Below are 24412 nucleotides of genomic sequence, written 5' to 3' on the forward strand. Positions count from 1 at the left end.
AGTACATTTAGTTTGCGTAAATCAAATAAATGACAATTCTTTGGTGTGTAATGAATGTGTTGTTTAACATTGGAATTCAGTGAACCCGTTCCACGCCCCGCCTCCTTCTCCTCCACCATAACCCATTAGTTTCACAGCACTAATTCACTGTTTCCAAAGTCAGCTGAAATGGTCAACTTTACACAAGTTATTGAGGTGGTATTTTTTTTATTCGATTTCTCTTGAACTACAAGTGAGGGCATTTTTCCCTCCAGAAAGTCAAGCACTGGGGTGACTGTTCACAAAACTCTGGTTTATGCTCAGCCATAGTGCTAAAATATGGCGTATGCCTTAACTTCAGTCAGGCTACGCCTTAACTTTTGGCAAGGTCTACTATTGCCTACAACAGACCCCAGAGGCATATCTTCTGTTGTGATTCTCAATACCTGGAGCGATGCAACTGAAAATTAGCTTGCTCATTCGGCAGAGTTAGTAGGTGACTCTATCAAGACTCGGTGAACTCCATGTATTTCGGGGAAAGTCTCAAACTTGATATACATGTAAGTTTTAGCTAATTTCCCCCACTTTTATGGTCTGGGACTCTTATTCTTGCTCTCATCTTGAAATCAAATACTGCTGGCTTTTCATGCGAGACCACAACAATATGTGGATTATCATTGTGTACATGTAGGTCTCATGGATTACTGCAGACTATCCATATATGGTCTTAATCAAACTAAATTAAAAAATGATTTAATGACGACTCTGAACAAAAAAAGGAGTAGTACCATGGTAACCAATATGCATGACGATTTCTGAATGATTTGTTCGACTTCAGTGGAAGATCATGTAAATTAAAAAATCACACAGAGACTAAAAATTTCACAAGAATGGATCCTCTTGAACAATCTCTAGGTATACCATACACTGGTACCCTTGATAACATTGCGTCATACATTCTACATGTACATGTCTGATCAAAAACAAAAAAACAACGCTATACACTTGGTTAACTCGGTGGTACAGGAAGTACTACAAATGTAACTTCTGTGATACATGTATATTGGTATTCATACGAATTGATGAATACCACATCATACTGATAAAGTGTTCATTTAGCATTTTAAACACCTTTCCTGTGGTACACACTTCCCTGTTTCATATTTCAAAACAAATATCCGTCTGCGTAGAAGAAATCCGCGGTACAGCATGCGGTTGCCATGGCAACCATTCAACCCAAAAAGACAGAGGTATCACAGGAAAATGCACAACCTTTGTGGTGTTGTAAAGAAATGTCCTCCAGTGTGACAAGGTTTTTCTGCTTGCCACGATCGTCAGATGCCCCCCCGTATACTGTACGAGCATGCAAACTCCACACAGAGTTTGTGTACATGATGTACAAAAGACTACAAATGTTTTCACAATGTTTCTAGGGAGTCACTGAGCTTCGGTGGTGGTGGTGGCTTGTTTTGATAATGATGAACTCAGCAGATTTTAACAGTGACTGTTAGCACACTGTTCAGTTGGCGCAGAACGATATCCTTCCAACACCAAAGGTTCTGTCATTGACCAAGTGAAGACTTTGGTTGTCAATAACAATGTCCTTAATGCATCCTCTGAAACCGTCTCCATACTCTTTGGGAAGCCCTTGAGGTAAATCTGCACGCCCTCCTGCAAAATAACAACCAGGGACACATATTATTTATTTATTTAATTTTTGAGGGTACTCAAGAATATTTCACTTATTCGACAGCGGCCAGCGTTATGATAGGGGGAAAATGAGCAGAGCCTGGGGGAAATTGCACCCTGCTGTCCTGCTAACACCCTCGGCCACAAAGGCCCCCATGACACATATTAGAAATGACCTAACATTTTGCCCTAAAAATCTCCTTTTTGAAAGGCCAACAATAAAATGTCATAAAATATTAGTTTATGTTTAAAATAAACATTAACATCCAAATAACTCTTAGAATCAGGAAAAATCAGCCTTGGTTGAAAATTTTGGTCATTTACATTTTCATGTAGTATTTGAACTTTTTTCTTTTTACTGGTTTAATGCTGTACACTGGTTTAATGTTGTACACTGGTTTAATGTTGTACACTGGTTTAATGTTGTACACTGAGCTCTAGATTATATCTCTGGTATGATTGTGATTAATTGTATGAATTATGAACCATTGTGAAAGAGTTTGGCTGACCATTTTAAATCCTTTCTGAAAATCAATCATTAAATGTCACTTATGGATACAAAATAGTCACACAATGTATTTCCAGTGCCAGCAAAGTTCCCTATTCTGATGTATATCTGCATATGAAATGGTCTCTGGTACACTATGCTGAATACACATGTGACCAAATCTTACCAATCCATAACACTCCATCTGTATCCAGTTGTGAGGCGCCCTCTAGTGATATCCCGCTGATGGGGTTTTCATCATCTACTGTTAAAGTACCAACACGTTTTTCTCTGGAAAAGCAAGGTAATGCAATGTCAGTCTGATGGAAACATGCAGAATTAATACGATTTCATCAGGTAACAGACAAATTTCTCAGCTTTAAGTGTTACAAAGATTGTGCTGGTTGGACTCTTTTAACCTCTTTTTAACCTCTTCTTACTCTTGGACACTAACATGAATGACATTTGGCTGTTCCTTGGAACAAACTCCCTCATTTGAGAGGATTAATTAAAATGGCCAGATCTGAACAAAATTACATTAGACTCCCACCCAATACATACTTTGAAAAATTTAACAAGCTGTCCAGTGATTAAATTCAAGAAAACCGATTTTCTCAAATATAATTTAATCCTGTTATTCGGTTGACAGAGGAAGGAAAATTGCACAATTCTCTAGACTCTAACCTGATGTGTTTAAATCTTGGACATAGAAAGCCTGACCTAGCTCATTATCCTACTACAGGCACCTTTCCAACACCAAATACACTGTCAACAGTGCAAGCCTGAAATAGCTGCCTGCCAAGTTTGAAAATACTCCTTGGGAGAAAGTGGTCAGATTATTCTCCTACCATTTGGGTCTTATCATTTTCTCCAACAGGATGTTTTAAAAAAGGTTCAGCACCTTTTTCCAAGCTTGCAGCCCGTGGTTAGTTTGTCTGATTTGGGTTAATTTAGCTACAAACTGCATCTGGGATCCCAAAGTTTCATTGAGTTTTTTCGCCCTAAAAAAACACCGAATAAACAACAACTCAAGAAGACTTACCTCTGGATTGTGACTGTGTGCCACTTATTGTTGTTCACTGACACATCAGAGCGAATCACAAACATGTCATCTTCTGACTGTTTGCCCAGATTATAACTGAACTCCACTTTCCCATTAACAATGGCCAGGGCTAGGTAGTCTCCCCTAAGGGAATCACCTTGGTTACTAAACAGTAGCAATCCATTCTTCCGTTTTGTTTTGAATTTTAATGAAAATTTGTTATCTTGTTGGCCTCTTAAGCTGAAAGAGAAAGGTACAGATATAAAAAATAAATGCATAGAATATTATCCATGACTTTCACTGATGAATTGGTGAAAATTTCACTGATGCAGAATGGTTGGATTGACATTTGTGTGTCAGTAGACAGAGCCTGAAGGAAACCAGATAGATATCCACAAAGAACTTAATTAAGCATCCCCCTGGTTTTCACTGTACTGATTTGTCGACCTTCGAATAACATTCTTCTGCCTTAACACAGTGTAAAATGTGATTAGCTGTGAACCGCTTAGCTGTGATTAGCTGTGTTTTACTGATAACACACATGCATTTCTATTGTCACTGGTTGTGATGTGAAACAATGCTTTTGCAAGTATGGTTCTGAAGTAAGCAGCGAGGAAGCAGTGGTTCAAATTACTCGATAAAAACGTCATTTGGTATCTCTCAATGTGTTTTACTTCAATATTGCGTATCCACCGTGGGCTTGGATGACAGCCTGAACCATTCTCCTCACACCACCTGTCAGCCTCCTGATACTCTGAAGGGGAAGTCGCTGCCCTTCCTCATGTGAGGCAGCTTCCACTTGGGCCTGATCAATGTACAGGTGGATCACATGCTTGAACACGACAACCATCAGGTCCAATTGGGTGCTGCCTTGTAAGAGGAATGGCAGCGTATTCACCTTCAGAGTATGAGGACACTGACAGGTGGTATGAGGAGAAGGGTTCAGGCTGTCATCCAGCTCACGGTTTTTTTTTTGTATGGATCCTCCTGGAAACCAGCATGGAGGAAATCAGACAGCACCAGAAAGAAACTAGACAGAGCATAGAGGAAAACCAGACAGTTCATGAAGGAAACCAGACAGAGCATTGGTGAAAGCAGACATCACCAGAAAGAAACTAGACAGAGCATGGAGGAAACCAGACATCACCACAAAGAAACTAGACAGTTCCTGGAGGAAACCAGACAGAGCCAACTAGACTCAGCCTGGAGGAAACCAGGCAGTCACCTACATGTAGACACAGTCTGGAGAAAACTAGACAGATTCTGGTTTAAACAGCTTACATTTCCAAATACCTGACACACCTTCTAAAATCCAAATGTGCTTAATGCTGTTGAAGATACTCATTTCAGATAATGTTATTTCACTAATTTAAGCTCACATAATGATAATTTTTAAATTAACCTTGAGAAAAAAGATACAAATAAAATTATAAGACTTCGACATAATTCTTAGTTATGGTCCTGAGGTTATGTCACAACTCAGGTATGTTTAAACTCTTTGAATTTCAATCATTTAAATTTGACGAAAAACTTGTTAAATATCAGCCTTCTAAAGGTTGTCTATGATTATCATTGCCAAGTGTGGATGACACTGTAAAAACTGTGCTGAAAAAAACAGCTTAGTCTTGCAGCATTAGAGCTTTCAAAAAAATCTTAGGTTCCCAAGGCTTTGAAATCCTGAAATTTTCTGTACCTTTCTGTGAGTTTATTTTCATACTGAAGAAATGTGGTACGGTCAAATGAGACTGGTCGGTCTTCATTCATGGAGACAGCGGCTGAAATAGACAGAGAAATTATCATACTTGCTCTGTAACCATCTAATCTCAGTTGATTAAAAGCGCTCTTACTAAATGAATCTTGGGGTGTCTTGCATAGGGTAGTTACTTCAGAGTGGGAAATTCAGTATTAAAGAATATTACTGTATTTTGAAAAGGAAAAACAATTTTAACTTTTAAAAGTATATTTTTGAGGTGTAAATTGAATAAATGAGGTTCAAGTCCCAGCAGATTCCCCTCTTGTTTGTTAAAGGATGTCCTTGCACCCTGTTGAAGATTTAAGGTCAAGGATAGATAACTCTTCCCATGTCTTCTCCTCCTATGAAGAGTTTGGACCAAAGCTGGACAAATAACTCTTCTGATATCCGCTTCGTTAAATACTTCGGGTCAAAGGCTAGACAATACTATTTCTGACACCCTCTCAATTACTTTGTAACGGCAAGCTTACACAGTGCATAAACATTTTAACAGCGACAGTACATGTAGGACACTCACATATCTGACACCTCATTCCCACGTACTCTATGGGACATCTACAGGTGTAGGAGCTCAGCTGAGGCACACACACCCCTCCGTTCATACAGGGGTTCACATTACATGGTGGGCCCTCATACTCTTTCACGTTATGCTTTGTGAGAGCTTCTGAAGGCAAATCGTCTATCAGGCGGCCATTGATGTAAATCTGCAAGAGAGCAACGTTTCCCCATGTCACAAGGTTAGGTTCAAAGATATACACAAATTCCTTGTAGAAGAAAACATAAACAACGAAACTAAGTCAGTGCCATTGGAAGCACCAGGCAAAACTATTGTCACAAATTTTTATTCTGGTCTCTAACAAGCATCAAAAGTTAGATAAACTATGTTGGCCCCTTCAGACCATATTTTAAATGTTGCGATGTCATGTCCATCACTTTCTTCAAACAAATTTCACTTTCCCACAAAAAATTCTTAATTTTTGTGAAATTCTCTCTGATGTGTGCCCTCAGGATCATTCTGCTATAATCACGTAACTGTTGTGGCACTTGAGATGATGTGAAGTTCTTTGGCAAACATGGTCACAATAAACCCATCTTGGAAAATAATCATAATTTGTGCCTTTTCTGAACACAGTTTGCCCTGTCTTTTTTATTTGAGGCACACACTGACTGTACCTACACCTTAAGGCATGTTAACTATAAACTGTTGTTTAACTGAATTTATAATATTTCCCTCTTTTGGTGTGTGTTGCGTATAACAAAGTTAGGTGACAAATTGGCCAGTAGACTGTAGTAAAACTGAACCTTCATGAAAAGGTTACACAGACACAGAGATAGACAGGAAAGATGATACATCCATCATAATTCCCTCCATCAACCACGCTGGTGAGGGGAAAATAGCCACATGTAACATTGGTAACAAAACAGTCCTATGAAGTGTCTTACCCTTTGAATGGCTCCAGTGAACCGGGACACAATCTCTGCCGCATGAGGCAAGTCTAAAATACTGGGGTAACCTCCAACAAACATGCTCTCACCCAGGTTTAATTCATTCATGGATCCCTACAAAAAATACAAAAAAAAACTTTTTTTTTTTTGATTTCCAATAATTATTAATTAGAAGAAATCATAGAAGAGGTCAACGGATGAGTAATTTGATAGATACGAGTACCAGTGAATAATCACAGAATTATCCCTTCTATGATGGTTGTTAAATTTATGGCTAGAGGAAACCAGAGCGAACAAATAAAACACTGCCCTTCATATTAGAAGCATAAAAATGAATCACAAAACTTACAACAGTTTTATTATGTCACCTAATGGTCCTTCAGTACAGACTATTAATATTTATGAGGAATAGATCTGCATCATTACAAATGTTTCTCTACCTTGGCCTTGCCAGTGACAGGTTTTCCACCATCCACGATCATGTCCCCATTCTTGTTGAGCCTCTGGGCCACCACACTCGTCCACGTGTTCAGTTCAATGGGTTTAGCACTCCTGAGAGAAAACAAAGGGGATACAAGTTATGTAATATGAAATCACGCGTTTAAACGTGAATTCTTTTCAAAATGATAGAACTGACAGCTAGATGAACACAATTCTATCAAATTAAATGTGAATCTCCTTATAATACAGGCTTTTATTTCAATCATGTTTCTTTCATAACAGTGATTGTGTTAGAATTCAATTATGTCATGTAATTCGCAAAAAAGCTACTACATGTACATACATAAACATTTACTTACATTGTATTTACAGGTGTATTTGAAACAAAATGAAGTTTTTTATGAAGGCAAAGACATAATCTTTCTGGTTTGGATATGTAATTTAAGCACCTGTGTGTATTAATTTAGTTATTTACTTGATTTGGGTTTTATGCTATACTGACAAGTTTATATTAGGGGAAACCACTGCCCTTTGTATAGCCACTTGTGCTGGTAGATGTAAATACCATGGCAACACCTTGTCTTCATTGCTGGTTGCCATGGTAACTATGTGCATGTAAAACAGGCCCAGGGTTATCACGACTTAGTACAGGAGGTATGGCTATCCAGCTTTATGTATTTATTTATTTAATTGGTGTTTAACGCCGCACTCAAGAATATTTGACTTATACAACAGCTGCCAGCAATAATGGTGGAAGGAAACCAGGCAAAGCCCTGGGGAAAGCAACGCCCATCCGCAGGTTGCTGGCAGATCTTCCAACAGATAAAGTCAGCATGATTATCCAGCTTTACATTTACAATCGTACACATTTGTTGCCTATGCCTTACTTGATTACGGCTGGTCCACTTCCAATGTCAAATGTAAACTCTAGTGTCCTGTTGATGAGATTGAGTGAGATGTAGTCTCCACTTCCTCCTGAGTACTGCGTGGCAAACAAAATCACTCCTGAAAATAAGAACAAGCACATATATAAATGTGTACACGTTTCAGCACACATTACTATAATTATTTATTTATTTATGTGATTGGTGTTTTATGCCTTACTCAAGAATATTTCACTTATACGATGGCGGCCAGCGTTATGGTGGGTGAAAACCGGGCAGAGCCCTGGGGAAACCCACAACCATCCGCAGGTTGCTGTCAGACCTTCCCACATACAGCCTGAGAGGAAGCATATCACTACAAGATACATGTAAATTGTAAATAGCATAGAACATATATACATTCAATGTAAATCACTGATGATATCAAGACGGCTAACCTCACATCACACCTTACATCCAAAATTCCCTCACAAGTCACAAAGAACTTACCATCAGGTTTCAGAGCCTTGAACCAGACTTCAATGGAGAGTTGTCTGCCCACGTAGTCAGTCAGAGGCAGCTCCATGTAGGAATTACCATCAAACTCTGGGACAGATGCGGACTTCATTGTCACTAAAGGGAGATAAATCAGTACATATTTGTGAAGTTTCAAATTTGTAACTAACTACAAAGGAATTAAGGCATCTTGGTATGTATGCACAGGTACATCATTCAATTTTCTCCACAACTGTTCATTTTATCGATTTCATTCTTGCCAGGTGTAATTCTCAGGAAGCGAAGTGTTGAGTTTCTGATAAACTGCATACTGTATATGTAAATTAGATAATGGTGACATATACGAGAATATATAAACATAACCTCACATTTGCTTACCTTTTTCACAAAACCTTCCCTCCCTATCAGCAGGGCAGGTACAGTCAAAGTCACCATCAGGGGTGGCAAAACACACTCCCCCTCCCTGACATGGGTTGTTGAGACATGGACTGGATGGCTTCTCACACTGATCACCTGCACACAACAACAACAAACATATACAGACCTGCACATGCATACTGATGGACGAGTTGAGCCTACTAACTGGCCAAGGAAATCAACTCCTGGATGACTGAGACAAGTACAAGAAGGAAAAGCTTTCCCATAACATCTCACATTCTGTAACGCTAGTGTGACTTTTTTAACTTACCTTGGAACTCTTTTGTGCAGAGACACTTGTGGGAGGCATTGTCCAGCACAATACAGGTGCCGCCATTCTGACAAGGGAGACTACTGCATGGGCTGTCACCACAGTCACCTGAAAATATGCATATAGGTTTAAACTTCTTTTTTGCTTTTACAAATTATAAATACACTTTAATTATTTGACTTCTGGCATGATAATGGATTAGTATAGCCACAAATATCATTGGTGACATCCCTCTGTGACCTGATGTAAATAGCTGCATTTTAACGCAATAGGCAGGCTTGTCCCACAACAACAGTGTCATAAGCTGGGAAAGGGATGCATGTCTGCAATCGGAGCCAAGTACCTGTGTAAAGCTAGGACAAAATCTGCAGACTTCATACACGGAGATCATTTTATGAGGTTTTCAAGATTTTGTTATACCGGTACATGTATTTGTAAGATCCCTACAGAAAATTCGGGCTCTGACGTACTTATTTGACCTCCATCCAGTATATCATTTGGCTCTGTGGGGTAGCTCAGTTTGTACTCTCTCATGTTCTCCTTCCTTCCTGCTCGGATGAACTCGATGCAGCCCACCAGTCCCACGTTGACCCCAATTCTATCAATTATGCTGTAACATGAAGTAAATTCTCAATAGAACAATGCATGAATGTTTAATTGGGGTACGTTCAACAAAACATTTTCTTTTTTTGGAGAATGTGAATTTGACAATTATCGTCTCTCTTTCTCTCTGAAGTTTTGCTAGACAAATGTTCAAATAATAAATTAAAAAATTAAAAACCAGACCAGTATAAGACAACATCAATGAAGCTTTGTTTACAATTAAAAGATAATACCAATATTTAATGCATTACTTTTTATATATTATGATCTAATGAATCCATGACCATTTTCTACAGTGGCTGCAATTATACACTGTATATACAAGGTCTCACTTTGTGCTTTAACTGACGCTACCTTCTAAAAATTTTTGTAAATAGTTTTTCATAACTTTTCTTGTAAATGACATTGCCTTATGGCAGTATACCTCATACAACATCGTTTATGAAAAAAGTTATGAGAAATATGACTTTTGACTCACTCTTTGTCCTGATTGGGCACATTGCCGAGGTACAAATTCTCCTCCAAGTCTAGAGACTTCATATCTCCAGGACTACTCTTCTGTACTCCCTTCTCGTCTCCAATCACTAGTAGTCCGTCACGCTGGTAACGCCGTGCCACAACACGGGTAAATTTGTTGAGCTCTATGGGGTTTCTGCTTCTTAAAGTGACCGGTCCACTACCCAAGTCAAACCTGAACAAGCACAGGACAAAAGTGAGATGCATGTAGTTAGTTTTTGTAATGATTAAGACAAATATTTGTGTTTACAGCAAAGTACCTATAAAAAAAAGATAGATTTATTTTTTTTATTTAACTGTTGTTGAAAGGTATACTCAATGTGACATACATGTACACCATGTCTATCAGTTTTAAGGGTGGAAGAAAGGAAAAGTGCAAGGGTTAAACCACTGACCACTGGAAAGTTACTGACAAACTTTGATGCAATGATAAGCACACTCTCTTTGTAGAAGACAAGTGGTCATCAACGAGAGTTGGACTGCGCATTGTTGACTGCTTACTGTCACCAAGGCACCAAAAACAATGAGAGCGATGAGATCCAAAGACAGATATCTAGCAACCTGCTAACCATTTGACTGAGGGTAATCAAAACAGTTAAATTAATGAGTCAAGCTGATAGACCTGTGAAAATAATCATCATAACTGTTTATATGATCTTTTATCAAGTTTTATTGCTATGATTAAGGCTTGCAAAATAATTAATATCTTGCACATTTGATACCCAGCTGGATAGTTGACGGACGACATCTAAGAACAATTAATACGACTTAAGTCTAGTTTTTATTGCACTTTGGTCCATGTCAGATATTATTAGCTACAGTTACTCAGTGAAATGCCTCAACCAATATGAGGGTTACAAACACCATATATTTCTGTGTCCTGTCACTGAGTAACCATGTAACAAATTTATCCTGCCAAAGACCAATAAATTCAGGGCAGAAGACCAATGTATAGGTGAATCACTTGTGACCAATGTGACCATTGTTTTCACAATGAACAACACAGAGATCACCTAGTAAGCAGACACATATGATGTCAGCTGCAGGATACAGGAATATACACATCCCCCATTGCTCTCTGGTGAAAACAGCAGTATTTTGTCTGATGTGGCATAATGTAGGTAATGAGATATCTTTGGCCTTTACTGGACGTGTAATTCTAGATATCTACCTGAATTCTACGTATCCATCAATCACTGCCAGGGCTACAAAGTCCCTGCCCCCAGAGAGGTGCTGTCCCGTATAGAGGAGAATGCCGTCCTTGTTGAGGGAGCGAAACTCCAGCTCTATGGTGAGTTCCCTACTGACCTGGGGAAAGCCCGGTAGAACAAGGTATGACTGGCCCGAGAAGGATGGGACACCAAATGCGATCTCTGAATAATAAAAAAGGACACAATGATCAAACATAAACCCCAGCAAACTGCTGACTGTTGGTTGTTTCAAAGCCAATTGTGGATGTACACTTGCAAAGATCTTGATTTTGTGAGTCATATTTAAATCTGAATATATTGGGCCAGTGCTTCAAAACATTTTAGAAATATTGATCTGAATTTTGCATGGATGCAAAATTTGGCTTCAATCTGCTGTCCAAAGTTAGACGTATCAGTTACAGAAAAGTCAACTGATAATAACAACAATTAGGTAGCACCGTATTGTCAAAATCATTGATATATCCAAAAATTAATGGGGAAACCCATATTTGAACTTACTGCGAAGACTGGACAGAAAATGAACCTGGGAGGAGGTTCATAATATTAATTATTAATCAGGTTAAGGGTTGAGGCAGTTCACCCACAGACTGTCACTCACCCTCCTTGCAGATGGCGCCCCCTTTACCCAGGGGACATAAACAGCTGAAACCCAGGGACTTGTCCGGTGTACATGTACCTCCGTTCTGACATGGGTTGATGTCACAAATATCCCCATCTGTGGGTGGAGGACTGGCAGTGGATGGGCGGCGTACTTCTGGAAAGGGGAGACAACTTGGATCAGTTATGTACAGATATTACACTGTAAAACCACTCAAATCACTAGTAATTTCAGGCATTTGCTTAACCCCACATATGACAATGATAATGTAGTACTTGGCTCCAAAAAGTTTGACGGCTTGCTCAATACTGACTGTGATGCTACAGATCTAGTTTTCACGACCACCCGGGGTAAACAGAAACCCTGACACTAATAGTTAAACCTGGGACTGTCGCCTAACACTGGTCTCAGCCTAAACATAGTGTTATCACAGTCACTACAACTGCACATAATGTTATCACAGTCACTACTACAGCACATAATGTTATCACAGTCACTACAGCAACACAAAATGTTATCGCAGTCACTATCACAACACATAATGTTATCTTATTTATTTACCTGAGCACATAGTGTTATCTAGTGTTGGTATGTAGCTGTTGAGACATTTACAGACTCCCTGACGACAGCGTGAGTGTGGAATGTTACAGTCTCCAGACTCGGGACACCGCCCATCTATCCTCCCTGACAGATAAGGCGGGGAGAGACAGGTGTTAGTACAGGAACTATCAACACAGCTGGACATTCCATACATGTTACAGAAGTTACAAGTGTTAATAAACTGTTATAAGTGAGTTCAAATGCAAGGTAAATGTAAATATAAGACAAAAATCGACAAAGTAAAGGTTAGAAATGGTTGGAAAGTCATTAAAGTATCTGGAATAAATTTGTATTAGGAGTAAATATGTGTTAGAACAAGATGAAGATGTTACCAGGGTCAATGTTCACATGCATATATGAATATACAAAGTGTTATTAACATGTTTAATTAACAAAATAATGAACTGTCCAAGCCACACTATTAGTTCTATACAGGCAAGTCAGTAGCATGCCACCAGTGAACCAGAGGTTTGCCTGTGGTGTGCAACTTCAGGAGTCTTTGTCGAACACTGGCAGAAAACTCCAGCTACTGAACAATAAATCCAATGATTACTTCTTTGTTTAATTAGGGTTTAATCTCACTTTCAACCTTAATTCCCTATTCATGTGCATACGTATATATCTTACACTCATTATAGGAGACCTAACCCAACGCTAACATGCTGCCTCACTGGAATACTATGCAAAAAACACCGGACACATTATACTGAGCTGATAAGTAACCGGTCTAATGCCAAGTGAGGCAGAACCTGAGTTTCCAATTTTGAAGTGATAGGTAAGACCACACTCAGTTTTGAACCCAGGGCCTATCACTTATGAGGTAAAATGTTCTATTGATATCCAAATGCAAGTGCAATAACTAAGGACCTCAGTCAGATGAAGGCTACACACATGAACATGGTAATGGAATACTAGAAGCCTGCTGCAAGTATGCGTGAAATAGTAACACGCTGGTGAGCACATTTAGCTTGGTGGGTAAGTTTTGTAAATATGACATAAAAGATTTCAGTCATCACGTATGTAATCGTTAGAGATATAAATAAACCTGACATTAACCTCTTGGTCTACCAGGTGATCGGACGGTTGGTTTTGTGAGGAATCGGCCGTAGTCTTCATTCGTTAGCCGTGCCACGAACTTTGTGTTGCGCAACTTTGTGGTGGGGGGAGCTAATGTTGTTACTGCTGAGGTAGTTGTTCCTGTAAACAAGAGAGAGATCTTTGAACATCAGTGGAAGAAAGCAAACCTAAAGTAAATGTCTGCTCAATGGGAACGTGTTTAATCAACTGCTATGATACTTGTATAATCATCTATAATCAAATTTATGCATCCCAAATATACTCGCAGTTTTTAACCTATATCACAGCTTTGTTTAATACAATTTTTTCACCATCTGCGATCTTCAACATATTTTTATACCCAAGATAGCCGGTCACTACATCCTAAAAAAGGTTATTCTTAAAGGCATGATATAGAGCCTGCTTAAATCTTATTACAATGGACAAAATCTGCAGAGTTTAATCACCCGAAATGCTACAATTAAAATAATCAATTATTTCTGCAGATTACCGCAATAAACACCATAAAGAACAAGGGCACAAACCACTGCAGGGTCCACTGTAGGCCACTTTTATGTCTTGCTTCAGACGACATGCAAACAGTTTCAGCTGACATTCTGAGCCGTACGTCTGTCCGTTTGTCCCGCAGACAAGTGAGGGTCTCTCATTGAATGGACAGGTGCCTTTACAGATGCACTGAGCCACGCCCTCTGTCTCCTCACAAACTGAACCAAACTGACAGGAGAGTTCCCAACACTTCACAGGAGTGTCTCGACCATCTGCAACATCATTTGATTCGCAGGATTAATTATCCAGCTACATGTACATGTATTACATTTCTTACTTTCGCATTACTCGTGATGGCAAATACAGTTCAAAGTACACTATACAATGTTTGGTTTTTTAAACACAAAATCACTGCATGTGAGCATGTTTTAAACATATACATAGAAAATATGATATAGGACACAGTTATAACAGAGAAATATGCAAAAAATTCTAAGTTTTCTAAGTTTTGAAAGCTGAGAAGATGAAGTTCTGCATTTGGGATAAGGCACTGACGGACAATTCACTCTGAGTGGCCATGTAGTAGAAGCCCTTATGAACTTGGCCAATCATTAGCCCTAAAAGAGTCACGTGATAATTGGCTGTCACGTCCAAAAAACTGTTAGCTGTAGATTGTCAAACTGTGGTTTCTTATAGTGGATAGACAGATATTGATACAATACATTGGATTTTGCTGTTAGTTGAAGTGTTAAACTGATGCTTTTGGACCACACATTTATGAGCAGGGAACTGAAAAGACTGCCCCTGTCACAATGCGTTGGGCGTTTATGTCCCCTATGTTGGGCAGGATACTGCGGTAACTAGTCAGGGTGAGCTGGCAAGAAAACAGCTGCAGGAGAGTCATTGCTTGAAGAAAAATATTGTGACTTTGCATTATTTTTTTCTTAGCAAAGTAAGATTTATCATGAAAATATCTTCCCGAAATGTGAATGAAGAGTTTGTTATCAATCAAAAAGTCCTGCTATTTTCGGTAAATTCCCTTAAGTCGGTACAGCCAGCTAGGTCAAATGCTTACACCCACGCAGTACGAGGACAAGCAGGACCGCTAAAACATGACGCTTGTATGTCCACGAACACTGACCTGACCGAGCACCAAACTAAAACAAACATCCACCCTTTGACCACGGAACAGGGCTGATGCTCTTTGGTTGGATATCAGATGTTTTTGTTTGAATTTTGTCATTGTCACATTGCTTAATACCGATGGTACGGGAGAGCTCCTAGGTTTTGTGACGTCACTCTAGTTAGCTATAACATGGCAAAATGGCATCATACAATGAGTGACTAGGTACTGACAATTGTTTGCTATTTATTTTGTTGATAAGTGGTGTAGAATTTTTCAAATATTTTTAGAACATTTCTCAAATACTACTTTATTAAATAATTCGGCTTTAGTGGCTGACTTTATGTTCACTTTAAGACAAATTCTCGAACATCTACAAGTCTTAATTCCTCTGAAGCATTCAGAACGTGTTATTTTTCATTTTATGAGTTTTACATATCAGCACCATTGTACCACAGCTATAACAGATGTCATGCCACAGATGCCACACATTTTCTCCTCGAATTTGTGCAAAGTGTAATGTACATACTTTTTACATCCATTCCTATTTTTTTCTTGTTACCTTTTCCAGTATTATTCTTTGAACACATTAAAATTCAGTTTAATACTGTCCTCCATGCAGTCAATAAATTCCTGAACAGTCTTATGAAATACTATGAAACACTAATTAAGTACGTACCCTAGTGTGGACTTACAGAGTGTATGCAGTATTAAAGAAAATTTCAATTAAACACAGAGCTCAATTTCTGTTTCATGGTTGGAGAAACCGGAGTCTATTATCAATAAAGTCCACAGCAGCCTTGACTTGACCAATGAGGCTGTGTGTATCAATTCCACTGGCTTAACGTGACTTTTCTCTACCATTAAGCCTAACTATAGTCACGGAAGTAAAATGTTCTTGAGTACAACCTATAAGATCAGACAATAAATGAATAAAACAATGTCTCCATTTACCTGCTTAAACAATACTCGCAATGCTAATCCCTCTTTGGCTAAAGTTTATTTGCTCAAAGCTCAGACAATATGAGAACAAAGATTTCTTATCTTTCCCTAACTGCAAAATCAGATTTCCAAATGAAAACAGCTAATCTTACTGTTATCACATCCGAATGGTCCAAGCAGGCTTCCATTAGGGCAGATGTTACACTTCATGCCTGTGTAACCAGGCTTGCACATGCAGCGACCCGTCATCTGCTCACAGTCATCACGCACAGAACCATGAATGTTACAGCCACATGCTGGAGAGAAACAAAACGAGGTAGATAACCCTACAAACTTATCTGCAACAGTGCTCATCAAGGGGAGGTAATGCTAGCTTTACTGACCACGAGTAACATTTCCATTTTATAACTGAGTCTTAAAATTTTACAGTTATAAGTTACCTTTGAATACCTACAAGACACCATAAATAAACAGTGATACAAGTTTACAATTTCCTCCTCTAAATTTTGCATAAATCTTGTGCAGATACATATATTCAATGTTATTTTCAGTCCAGACAGGCACTCATCTTTCTGTAGAGATGATCTTTAATCTCCATGTCCTACTTGATTAATTGTTTTTTTTTCTTCCGAGCATGACTTTAAATCTTCTTTACAAATAATCAATAATTTTTCTATATTACTGATATTCAATTACATTTACAGAGTACAGCCAGTCCATCTTGTTTATTCAGTACAGATATTCTCACATCTTTGTCCAGTTTAACCTGTTTGTTGAGTAAAGATAACAAGTATTTTCACCAAATACTCACGTATACAGCCAATGTTGCCTTCATTGATCCTGGGTAGTCCCCAGTAGCCTGGTTCACAGCGGTCACACCGAAGCCCCCCAACTCCAGGCTTACACGTGCACTGTCGGGACTTGGAGTCACAGGTCGTACTGAACGACCCCAGAGGATTACACTGACAGTAGCCTAGACGAGAAATGATATCATTATTGTAAAGCCACGAGCCATCTTCACAGATGGTCAAAATTACACTGCACTAACTTTAACTTCACACAGGTGAAAATTGCTTCAAAAAAGGTACACAAACTGTTTCTTTGAATGCTTAATGATCACCTCTACTTTCAACTTTAATTGGAGGGAGGAGGCATCTCAAAGACATACAGTATGGGTTTTAGTTGAGGGAGGAGGTAGAGTATCTCACAGTCATACAGTATGAGTTTTAGTGGAGGGAGGAGGCAGAGTATCTCATAGACATACAGTATGGGTTTTAGTTGAGGGAGGAGGTAGAGTATCTCACAGTCATACAGTATGAGTTTTAGTGGAGGGAGGAGGCAGAGTATCTCATAGACATACAGTATGGGTTTTAGTTGAGGGAGGAGGTAGAGTATCTCACAGTCATACAGTATGAGTTTTAATGGAGGGAGGAGGCAGAGTATCTCATAGACATACAGTATGGGTTTTAGTGGAGGGAGGAGGCAGAGTATCTCACAGTCATACAGTATGAGTTTTAGTGGAGGGAGGAGGCAGAGTATCTCACAGTCATACAGTATGGGTTTTAGTGGAGGGAGGAGGCAGAGTATCTCACAGTCATACAGTATGAGTTTTAGTTGAGGGAGGAGGCAGAGTATCTCACAATCATACAGTATGGGTTTTAGTTGAGGGAGGAGGCAGAGTATCTCACAGTCATACAGTATGGGTTTTAGTGGAGGGAGGAGGCAGAGTATCTCATAGACATACAGTATGGGTTTTAGTGGAGGGAGGAGGCAGAGTATCTCATAGTCATACCATATGGGTTTAGTGGAGGGAGGAGGCAGAGTATCTCATAGTCATACAGCATGAGTTTAGTGCAGGGATGAGGCAGAGTATCTGACAGTCATACAGTATGGCTTTTAGTGGAGGGAGGAGACAGAGTATCTGACAGTCATACAGTATGAGTTTAAGTGGAGGGAGGGCGCAGAGTATCTCATAGTCATACAGTATGGGTTGCCTTACTTGGGCATCCAGCATGATACGCCCCAGGGGAGACCGTCTTGCCATCCGGGCAACATCCATAGGGTGTGTCCCAACAACTCTTGGTTTGATCTGGCATGAATGAAATACAACATTATTGTCACTTGACTGGATACGGCTGTCCACTGTTTCATTTTTACAAATGTACACACACTATGTTTCAAATATTCGAAGCAGTACTGTTTCTGGCCGTAAATTGTTTTGAGCGATGTTTATAATCAGTTTTAACTCTCATCATTTTCATGCATTCCTAAACTTCATCAATGTCTAAATTGTACTCTTATTTTTTTTTTATGTCAGCCAAGGCAGTTTATACAATTTGCAACACAAATTGCATGTTTTACTTTACTATCATAGAAAGATTAATCTTTTTGTATACACCTACCTTCAGGACAACACTTCGCAAATGACTGTCCTTTGTGACAATAACTGTGGGCGGGACAAACGTCATGTTGGAAATCACAGTCGTATTCCTGACTTGTGATTGGATTAATCAAGGGCTCTTTGCCATCACAAGCCTCTTCCTCAATATCTGTAAACCAATCAAACTGCATCATTTAAAACTGCATGACTGTTGTTTTTGAGATGCTTTCATTCTTCCCAGGAGCAAGGGGTGATAAACAACATGGAGTTAAATAGGCAAAATGCAGTTTTTTTTGCAATTTCCTGAAGACAAAAGCCTCACAGGATACTGAAACTATCATATTTGAAAACCAGGCACATTCTGAGTACTTTTCCATGACGAATTTCATACCTAAAACCTTTGTCTGTCACTTTTTATGGTAAAATGTTATTCAAGGCCTATCTTGTCTGGGTTAAATTCACCTTGTTTTCACACCCAGTGCACTTGTCACATGTCCGAAGATTGTGCTGATAATTGCCTCAGATCAGAGTAGCTATGACATTAATCCAAAATTATGACTTGTTTCTGATGATGTAATGATTTCTGGCTCCTCAGAGATGCAATAACAAAACATACTTCACAAAAATCCCTCCCCTAGTCTAACTGCTCCTCTGTTCTACTCCACCAAGTCACACTTACTGGCAAGCTCTTTGCCTATTGTAGACACTTATGTAAATGTGCTATATACTGTATTAACATACCGCAGTTTTCCAAAGCTTGTTTGCTTATCTCCTCTTGCCTCCTGCATGACTCCTCCCTCATAAGACATTCATTACCATAGGTACTACCGTCAGAGCCACACACTACCTCCCTGAAAGGCAATAATGTGATCTGTTACAAATCAAAAGTAAAGCTGAGAAGGCACCCATGACTTGGCTGTCCAGCCACTGGTTAGACAAGACTCCCTGCACCAATAGTCAACAAACTGATTGAATAACTTAATGGTGTTCAGCCCCATACTCATGAATTTTTCACTTCTATAATAGTAGAATGCCCAGAGCAAACCACCAATCTTCGGCGGGTACCTGACAATTTTCCCTACTTAAGGCCACAGCCACAAAAGTGAGACCCAGTGCTCTGACCACTGGAGGAAGTAAAGGTTCCCTGAACAAATGGAAAGTTAGGATGGTGCACAACTGCAGTATGTGGGCAAGAATATCTGTATTGACAATTTTCTTGTAAAAAATAAAAAAGGTTATAAATAAACTTTTTTTATTTATTATTATCGTGATTCCCCATATCTGGTCAGTTTTCATACAGACATATTGTGTTTTTTACTTCTCACCATACAATAGACCAAATATGTGCGTTCATCCATTAACAGTATACTTGACAACTATGGATTGATGGACTTTGGACCACCTTTTTCTTGTATGTCACAGCAATGCCAAATAATTATTTCTTCACTTGATTGGTCTTTTACTCCGCACTCAAGAATATTTTAATTAAACGACGGAGGCCAGCTACATGGTGAGGGGAAACCTGACAGAGCCCAGGGGCAATCCACGACCATCCGCAGATTGCTGAAAGACCTTCTCTCATATGGCGAGAGAGGAAGCTAGCAAAGGCTGGACCTGGTGAGAGGCTCCTGGGTCATTGTGCTGACCTGGCACCAATGCCAAATACAAGTGCAGACAAAAGCCTTTACCTGACAGCCTCACAGTTGAAGTTGCATGTACATCCATGTTCATTGTCCGCTGTCAGAGCGCATGTGCCTCCAAAATTACATGTGGTCTCATCACACACCTCATCTCCAGAGCCACCTATAACACACCAAATATCATATTAGAGATGTATGGATTTTAAAATGCAATAATATAAAAAGCCTTTTAAAAAGACAAAAAAAAATCTCATTCAAAGTGAATTTATGTGGTAGTTAAATGGATTCAAATATTTCAACTCCAACTCTTTTTTTACTTGTACTTCTGAAGATAGATTAAGTAAAGGCACTTTTACATATATAGACACACTTAGTGTACTTTGTGATGTTTTCCTGTTTGTATTGAAAACAAAACAGGACCGCTGTAAGGACTTACTTCCAGACATTTCATACGTGTCACACTCCCGGTTGAAAATGGCGTCGAGTTCGATACTCTGAGAGCAGGCCACCATTCTCATCTCACACTCGTTCTTGTAGGTCTGCTCGTCGCTGGCACACACGGGGTCGTAGGTGGAGGGGCACGTCATGGGGCAGACGCACAGACCGTTCTCACACTTGGCACCGAACTTACACTTTACCTTGTTACAAAGATCTGCAGAAGTAAACAAAGTCATGGTTTTTAACCTTCTAGGTACAATGTACCACTAATGTGTTTCCACTGAAGTTTGGTTGGTAAAAATACACCTTCAGGAGCAGGTGAAGATCATACAATGACACTTTTGATAAGAAAATCATCAAACTTCATAAAAAAAGCTCTTACATGGCTCTATATGGTGGATGAATCAATCAGTAACAAGTAAAATTCTTAACCTTATTACTCTATTTCTTCTAAAATTTGGAACACCTGGTCTGCTAGTTTTATCCAAGATGTATGTAATTCTAGCAGGAATACTGAGTTTCTTTTTTCCTTACATGGTTTGACCATCTAATGATCAACATATCTTTACTTTTGCAAAAGGCTGGTAAAGAAATGTAATATTCCACTTTCAGCACTACTAATATCTGTCCCAAAGTTTAGAAGAATTGGGTAAGTTGAAAAACAATATCTTCTATTTGTTTGGTTGTTGTTTAATACCATACTCAGGAATTCTTCCTTTATACTAAGGCAGTCAGTTAAGCATGGAGGATGGAGTTCCTGGGGAAATAACGTATGTTTAGTTCTCAGACATGAAGGCAGAGAAATCGTCAAAAATCGGAAACTGGTCACATCATATGAAAGTCTCTAGAATTTTCCAGGGAATTAGATTTTTATTGATTTATTGATCATGAATTACACACACAATCCTGAAAACTTTCATCTCTGTGTTTTGTAGGTGAATTAAAAAATGTGTCTTTATTGGCTCATTTAGACCTTTTGAGAGGTAAATTAAGACGTAGTTTGACTTAAGTAAAAAATATCGTTGTGGAATCAGCCCCTGATGTCTGTGAACAAGTGGTTGCCTAGCAATCACACATACCACATTCGCCCACAGACACGATGGTGATTAGCTGTTTCTTGGTGCATGCCGCAACCTTCAGCTCACATTCGTTTTGATAGGTCACTCCATCTGTGCCGCAAACTTTAGATTCCACCTAGATATGCAAAAAAAACAACAACAACAGAAACCCGTAAGTCGATGTAGTATGCAGAATAAAATATAGATGTAGAGTATAGAATAAAATACAGATGTAGAATATAGAAAAGAATACAGATGTAAAGTGTAGAATAGAATACAGATGTAGAGTATAGAAAAGAATAATAGAGTAGATTACAGATGCAGAGTAGAGAATAGAATACAGATGTTAAGTACAGAATAAAATACATATGTAGAGTTTAGAATAGAAATACAGATGGAAAACGTATGTTACAGATGTAGAATATAGAATATAATGCAAATACAGAATATACATGTATATGATACAGATACAGAATATAGAAGAGAATGCAAGAGGAGATACATGACAGAATATCAAACTTCCACATTAAAAATAGTTTCTCTATGCAGTATGCAAAAAAATGCGTCAATTCAGTATCTGACTGAGACGTTAATTATGGCATGTTCCCATAAAGCAATGATTAGTAAAGATTATTAGCTGTAAGGAGTGGTTGCATCTGAACTCTTAGGATGTACAGGAATACTGGCTGCAACCCCGGGTTATTACAACAGTATTTACAACAATCAGTTTGAATTTAAACACCAAAATTAGTGTTTTTGTTGAACTAGAATCATGTTAATTTATACATTATAATTCAGATTTAAATACAGAGTGTTAACTGAGATAAACAAATGAAAACCACAATGGTTGCTTTGATTCCTCTCTTACAATGAGAAGAGATATACAATGAGAAGAAAGTGATAGAGACTGTGTCTATATATACCATGTATACACATTAACAGAAACACCTTTTTTTCAATAACAAACATAATATCATGCAATCCACGACATGCAAAGAATGCAAATGTGATTTGAGAATTTGAGTAGAACCAGAAGTCTATTATCTAGAAGTATGCAACTTCCCTATAGCTAGTTTCCATGGCACTTTACACTTTTCTTCCATCTCTAACACATTATGTGACGTATCTGCGCAGCCATGTATGTTTTTTTCTCCACTGCACAGCTAATGTTTGAGAAACGGCTGATGCATGGAGGGATCCAAACGCAGTTGTGTTGAAATAGACTTTAAAAAATTAGGACAATGAAGAATTTAGTAAAAGGACAACAATGTCTTTGATAGTAATTGTTTTAGAGTTGCATGGAAATATAAATGTAGTAAATGAGTTTATAACTGCATACTAACAATGATTAACGAAATTGTAGTTATTAAATACTGAGTTTCGGTTTCAATGTGTGACCAGTTCTTGCAGCAGACATTTAAAATTTAGATTTCCCATGATTCAGTTCACAATTTTGTGAAGAGTTTGGCATGTTTCTCCACCAGGTGGTGCAAGCTTCTACAGATGACGTAACATGTGTACTGTGTCGTTGAGACTAGCTATAGGGAAAAGGCATACTTCTGGTAAAACATATCGAGAAAGAACAAAACGCACACACAGAATGGCAACCATTACTAATTAAACAAAACTAACAGACATAACATCATGGAGGCCTCACTCATGCTTATTATTTATTTATTTAATTGATTGTTCCTTTTTTTTCACTCATATGATGATGGTCAGTTATAAGGATGCAGAAACTGGCATACCCATGGCAAACCACGACTGTCAGCAAATCAGAGTCAAAACTCTTCCCACATGAGAGGTACAGATATGCACACTGTACTGACCAGTATAATACAAGTGGACGGACATGAACGTGATCATTTGCTCAGGTGGTTGGAATGGATCAATGAAAACTTGTGGACAGGTGACAATAAAGCACATATACCACACTACAACATATATGTATATGGGTCAGACTACCTTGCGCTGGCGCTAAAAGTTCCAAGAAAGCATCAGGACAGAGCAGATCAAATCAAATATCAGCACTTTATGTAAACATTCATATGCATGTACCTAAATAAGCAAGATTCCAAACTTAATTTTGACTTTTCCATTATATAATAACATTATATGCTAATAAACTAATAAATCAATCAATCAATTAATTCTGTAACTTTTCAGCTAAGCCGTGTTGTAAGGGGAGGTAACTGCATGAGACACTCACCTGCACACACTGTGAGGGACAGACACAACGCGCCTGTTTTCCATCACTCTCACACACAGAGTAGAAGTCACACTTCACCTGACTGCAGCCATCTACAACAGTCAGATGTTCTATTATATCAAGGCATCATATCACCCAAGCAATAATCTTGATGTGAAAATGGACTTATTTCATCATTGTTCGTTTTAGATACGAATATTTCACTTTACATGGTGGGTGGGTGGGCTGGAATTCAAGTTCCTGGTTGGATTTATTTATTTATATATTTGATTGGTGTTTTATGTATTACTTAAGAATATTTCATTTATATGACGACGCCCTGCCTTATGGTGGGAGAAAACTGGGCAGAGCTCAGAGAAACCCCCGACCATCTGCAGGTTGCTGCTAGACCTTCACAAGTATTTGACCAGAGAGGAAGCCAGTATGAACTGCACTTGAACTCACAGAGACCCCATTGGTGAGAGGCTCCTGGGTCATCACTGCACTAGTTCGCTAACCCTTAGGCCAGTTTCTAGTGGGAGAAAACAGGACCAATCCCTAGGGACACCAACACACTCCATTGAGTACCCAACAAACCTCCTGCTAAATGAAACGACACAGCCGCGCCAGTAGGAACTGGATTCATGG

At 38.8% G+C, this 24412-nt stretch overlaps 1 protein-coding gene across 3 annotated transcripts in view; it reads right to left on the reverse strand.

The window, feature by feature from the left end:
• Positions 1–649: 649 nt before the first annotated feature.
• LOC135474993 (agrin-like) overlaps positions 650–24412 on the reverse strand; it is a 191661-nt gene continuing 167898 nt past the window's right edge. For 2 of the 3 annotated variants that reach the window (XM_064754715.1, XM_064754717.1), the window contains exons 9-35: positions 23786–23877; positions 21598–21712; positions 20517–20732; positions 20129–20243; positions 19182–19291; positions 18463–18609; positions 18060–18149; positions 16872–17033; positions 16213–16356; positions 14034–14267; positions 13489–13629; positions 12394–12516; positions 11833–11988; positions 11195–11396; positions 9986–10198; positions 9375–9514; positions 8905–9012; positions 8595–8729; positions 8211–8333; positions 7725–7842; positions 6837–6948; positions 6394–6510; positions 5468–5654; positions 4891–4972; positions 3198–3437; positions 2343–2446; positions 650–1650 (exon numbers count right to left, since the gene is read on the reverse strand). In XM_064754715.1, the coding sequence (XP_064610785.1) occupies positions 1499–1650; positions 2343–2446; positions 3198–3437; positions 4891–4972; positions 5468–5654; positions 6394–6510; positions 6837–6948; positions 7725–7842; positions 8211–8333; positions 8595–8729; positions 8905–9012; positions 9375–9514; positions 9986–10198; positions 11195–11396; positions 11833–11988; positions 12394–12516; positions 13489–13629; positions 14034–14267; positions 16213–16356; positions 16872–17033; positions 18060–18149; positions 18463–18609; positions 19182–19291; positions 20129–20243; positions 20517–20732; positions 21598–21712; positions 23786–23877 (3878 nt within the window). In that variant the 3' untranslated portion in view covers positions 650–1498. The remainder of the gene's footprint in view (positions 1651–2342; positions 2447–3197; positions 3438–4890; positions 4973–5467; positions 5655–6393; positions 6511–6836; positions 6949–7724; positions 7843–8210; positions 8334–8594; positions 8730–8904; positions 9013–9374; positions 9515–9985; positions 10199–11194; positions 11397–11832; positions 11989–12393; positions 12517–13488; positions 13630–14033; positions 14268–16212; positions 16357–16871; positions 17034–18059; positions 18150–18462; positions 18610–19181; positions 19292–20128; positions 20244–20516; positions 20733–21597; positions 21713–23785; positions 23878–24412) is intronic. The other variant, XM_064754716.1, reaches the window with a different exon arrangement.

The sequence above is a fragment of the Liolophura sinensis genome, chromosome 9 (assembly GCF_032854445.1).
Source record: "Liolophura sinensis isolate JHLJ2023 chromosome 9, CUHK_Ljap_v2, whole genome shotgun sequence".
Lineage (NCBI taxonomy): Eukaryota > Metazoa > Mollusca > Polyplacophora > Chitonida > Chitonidae > Liolophura > Liolophura sinensis.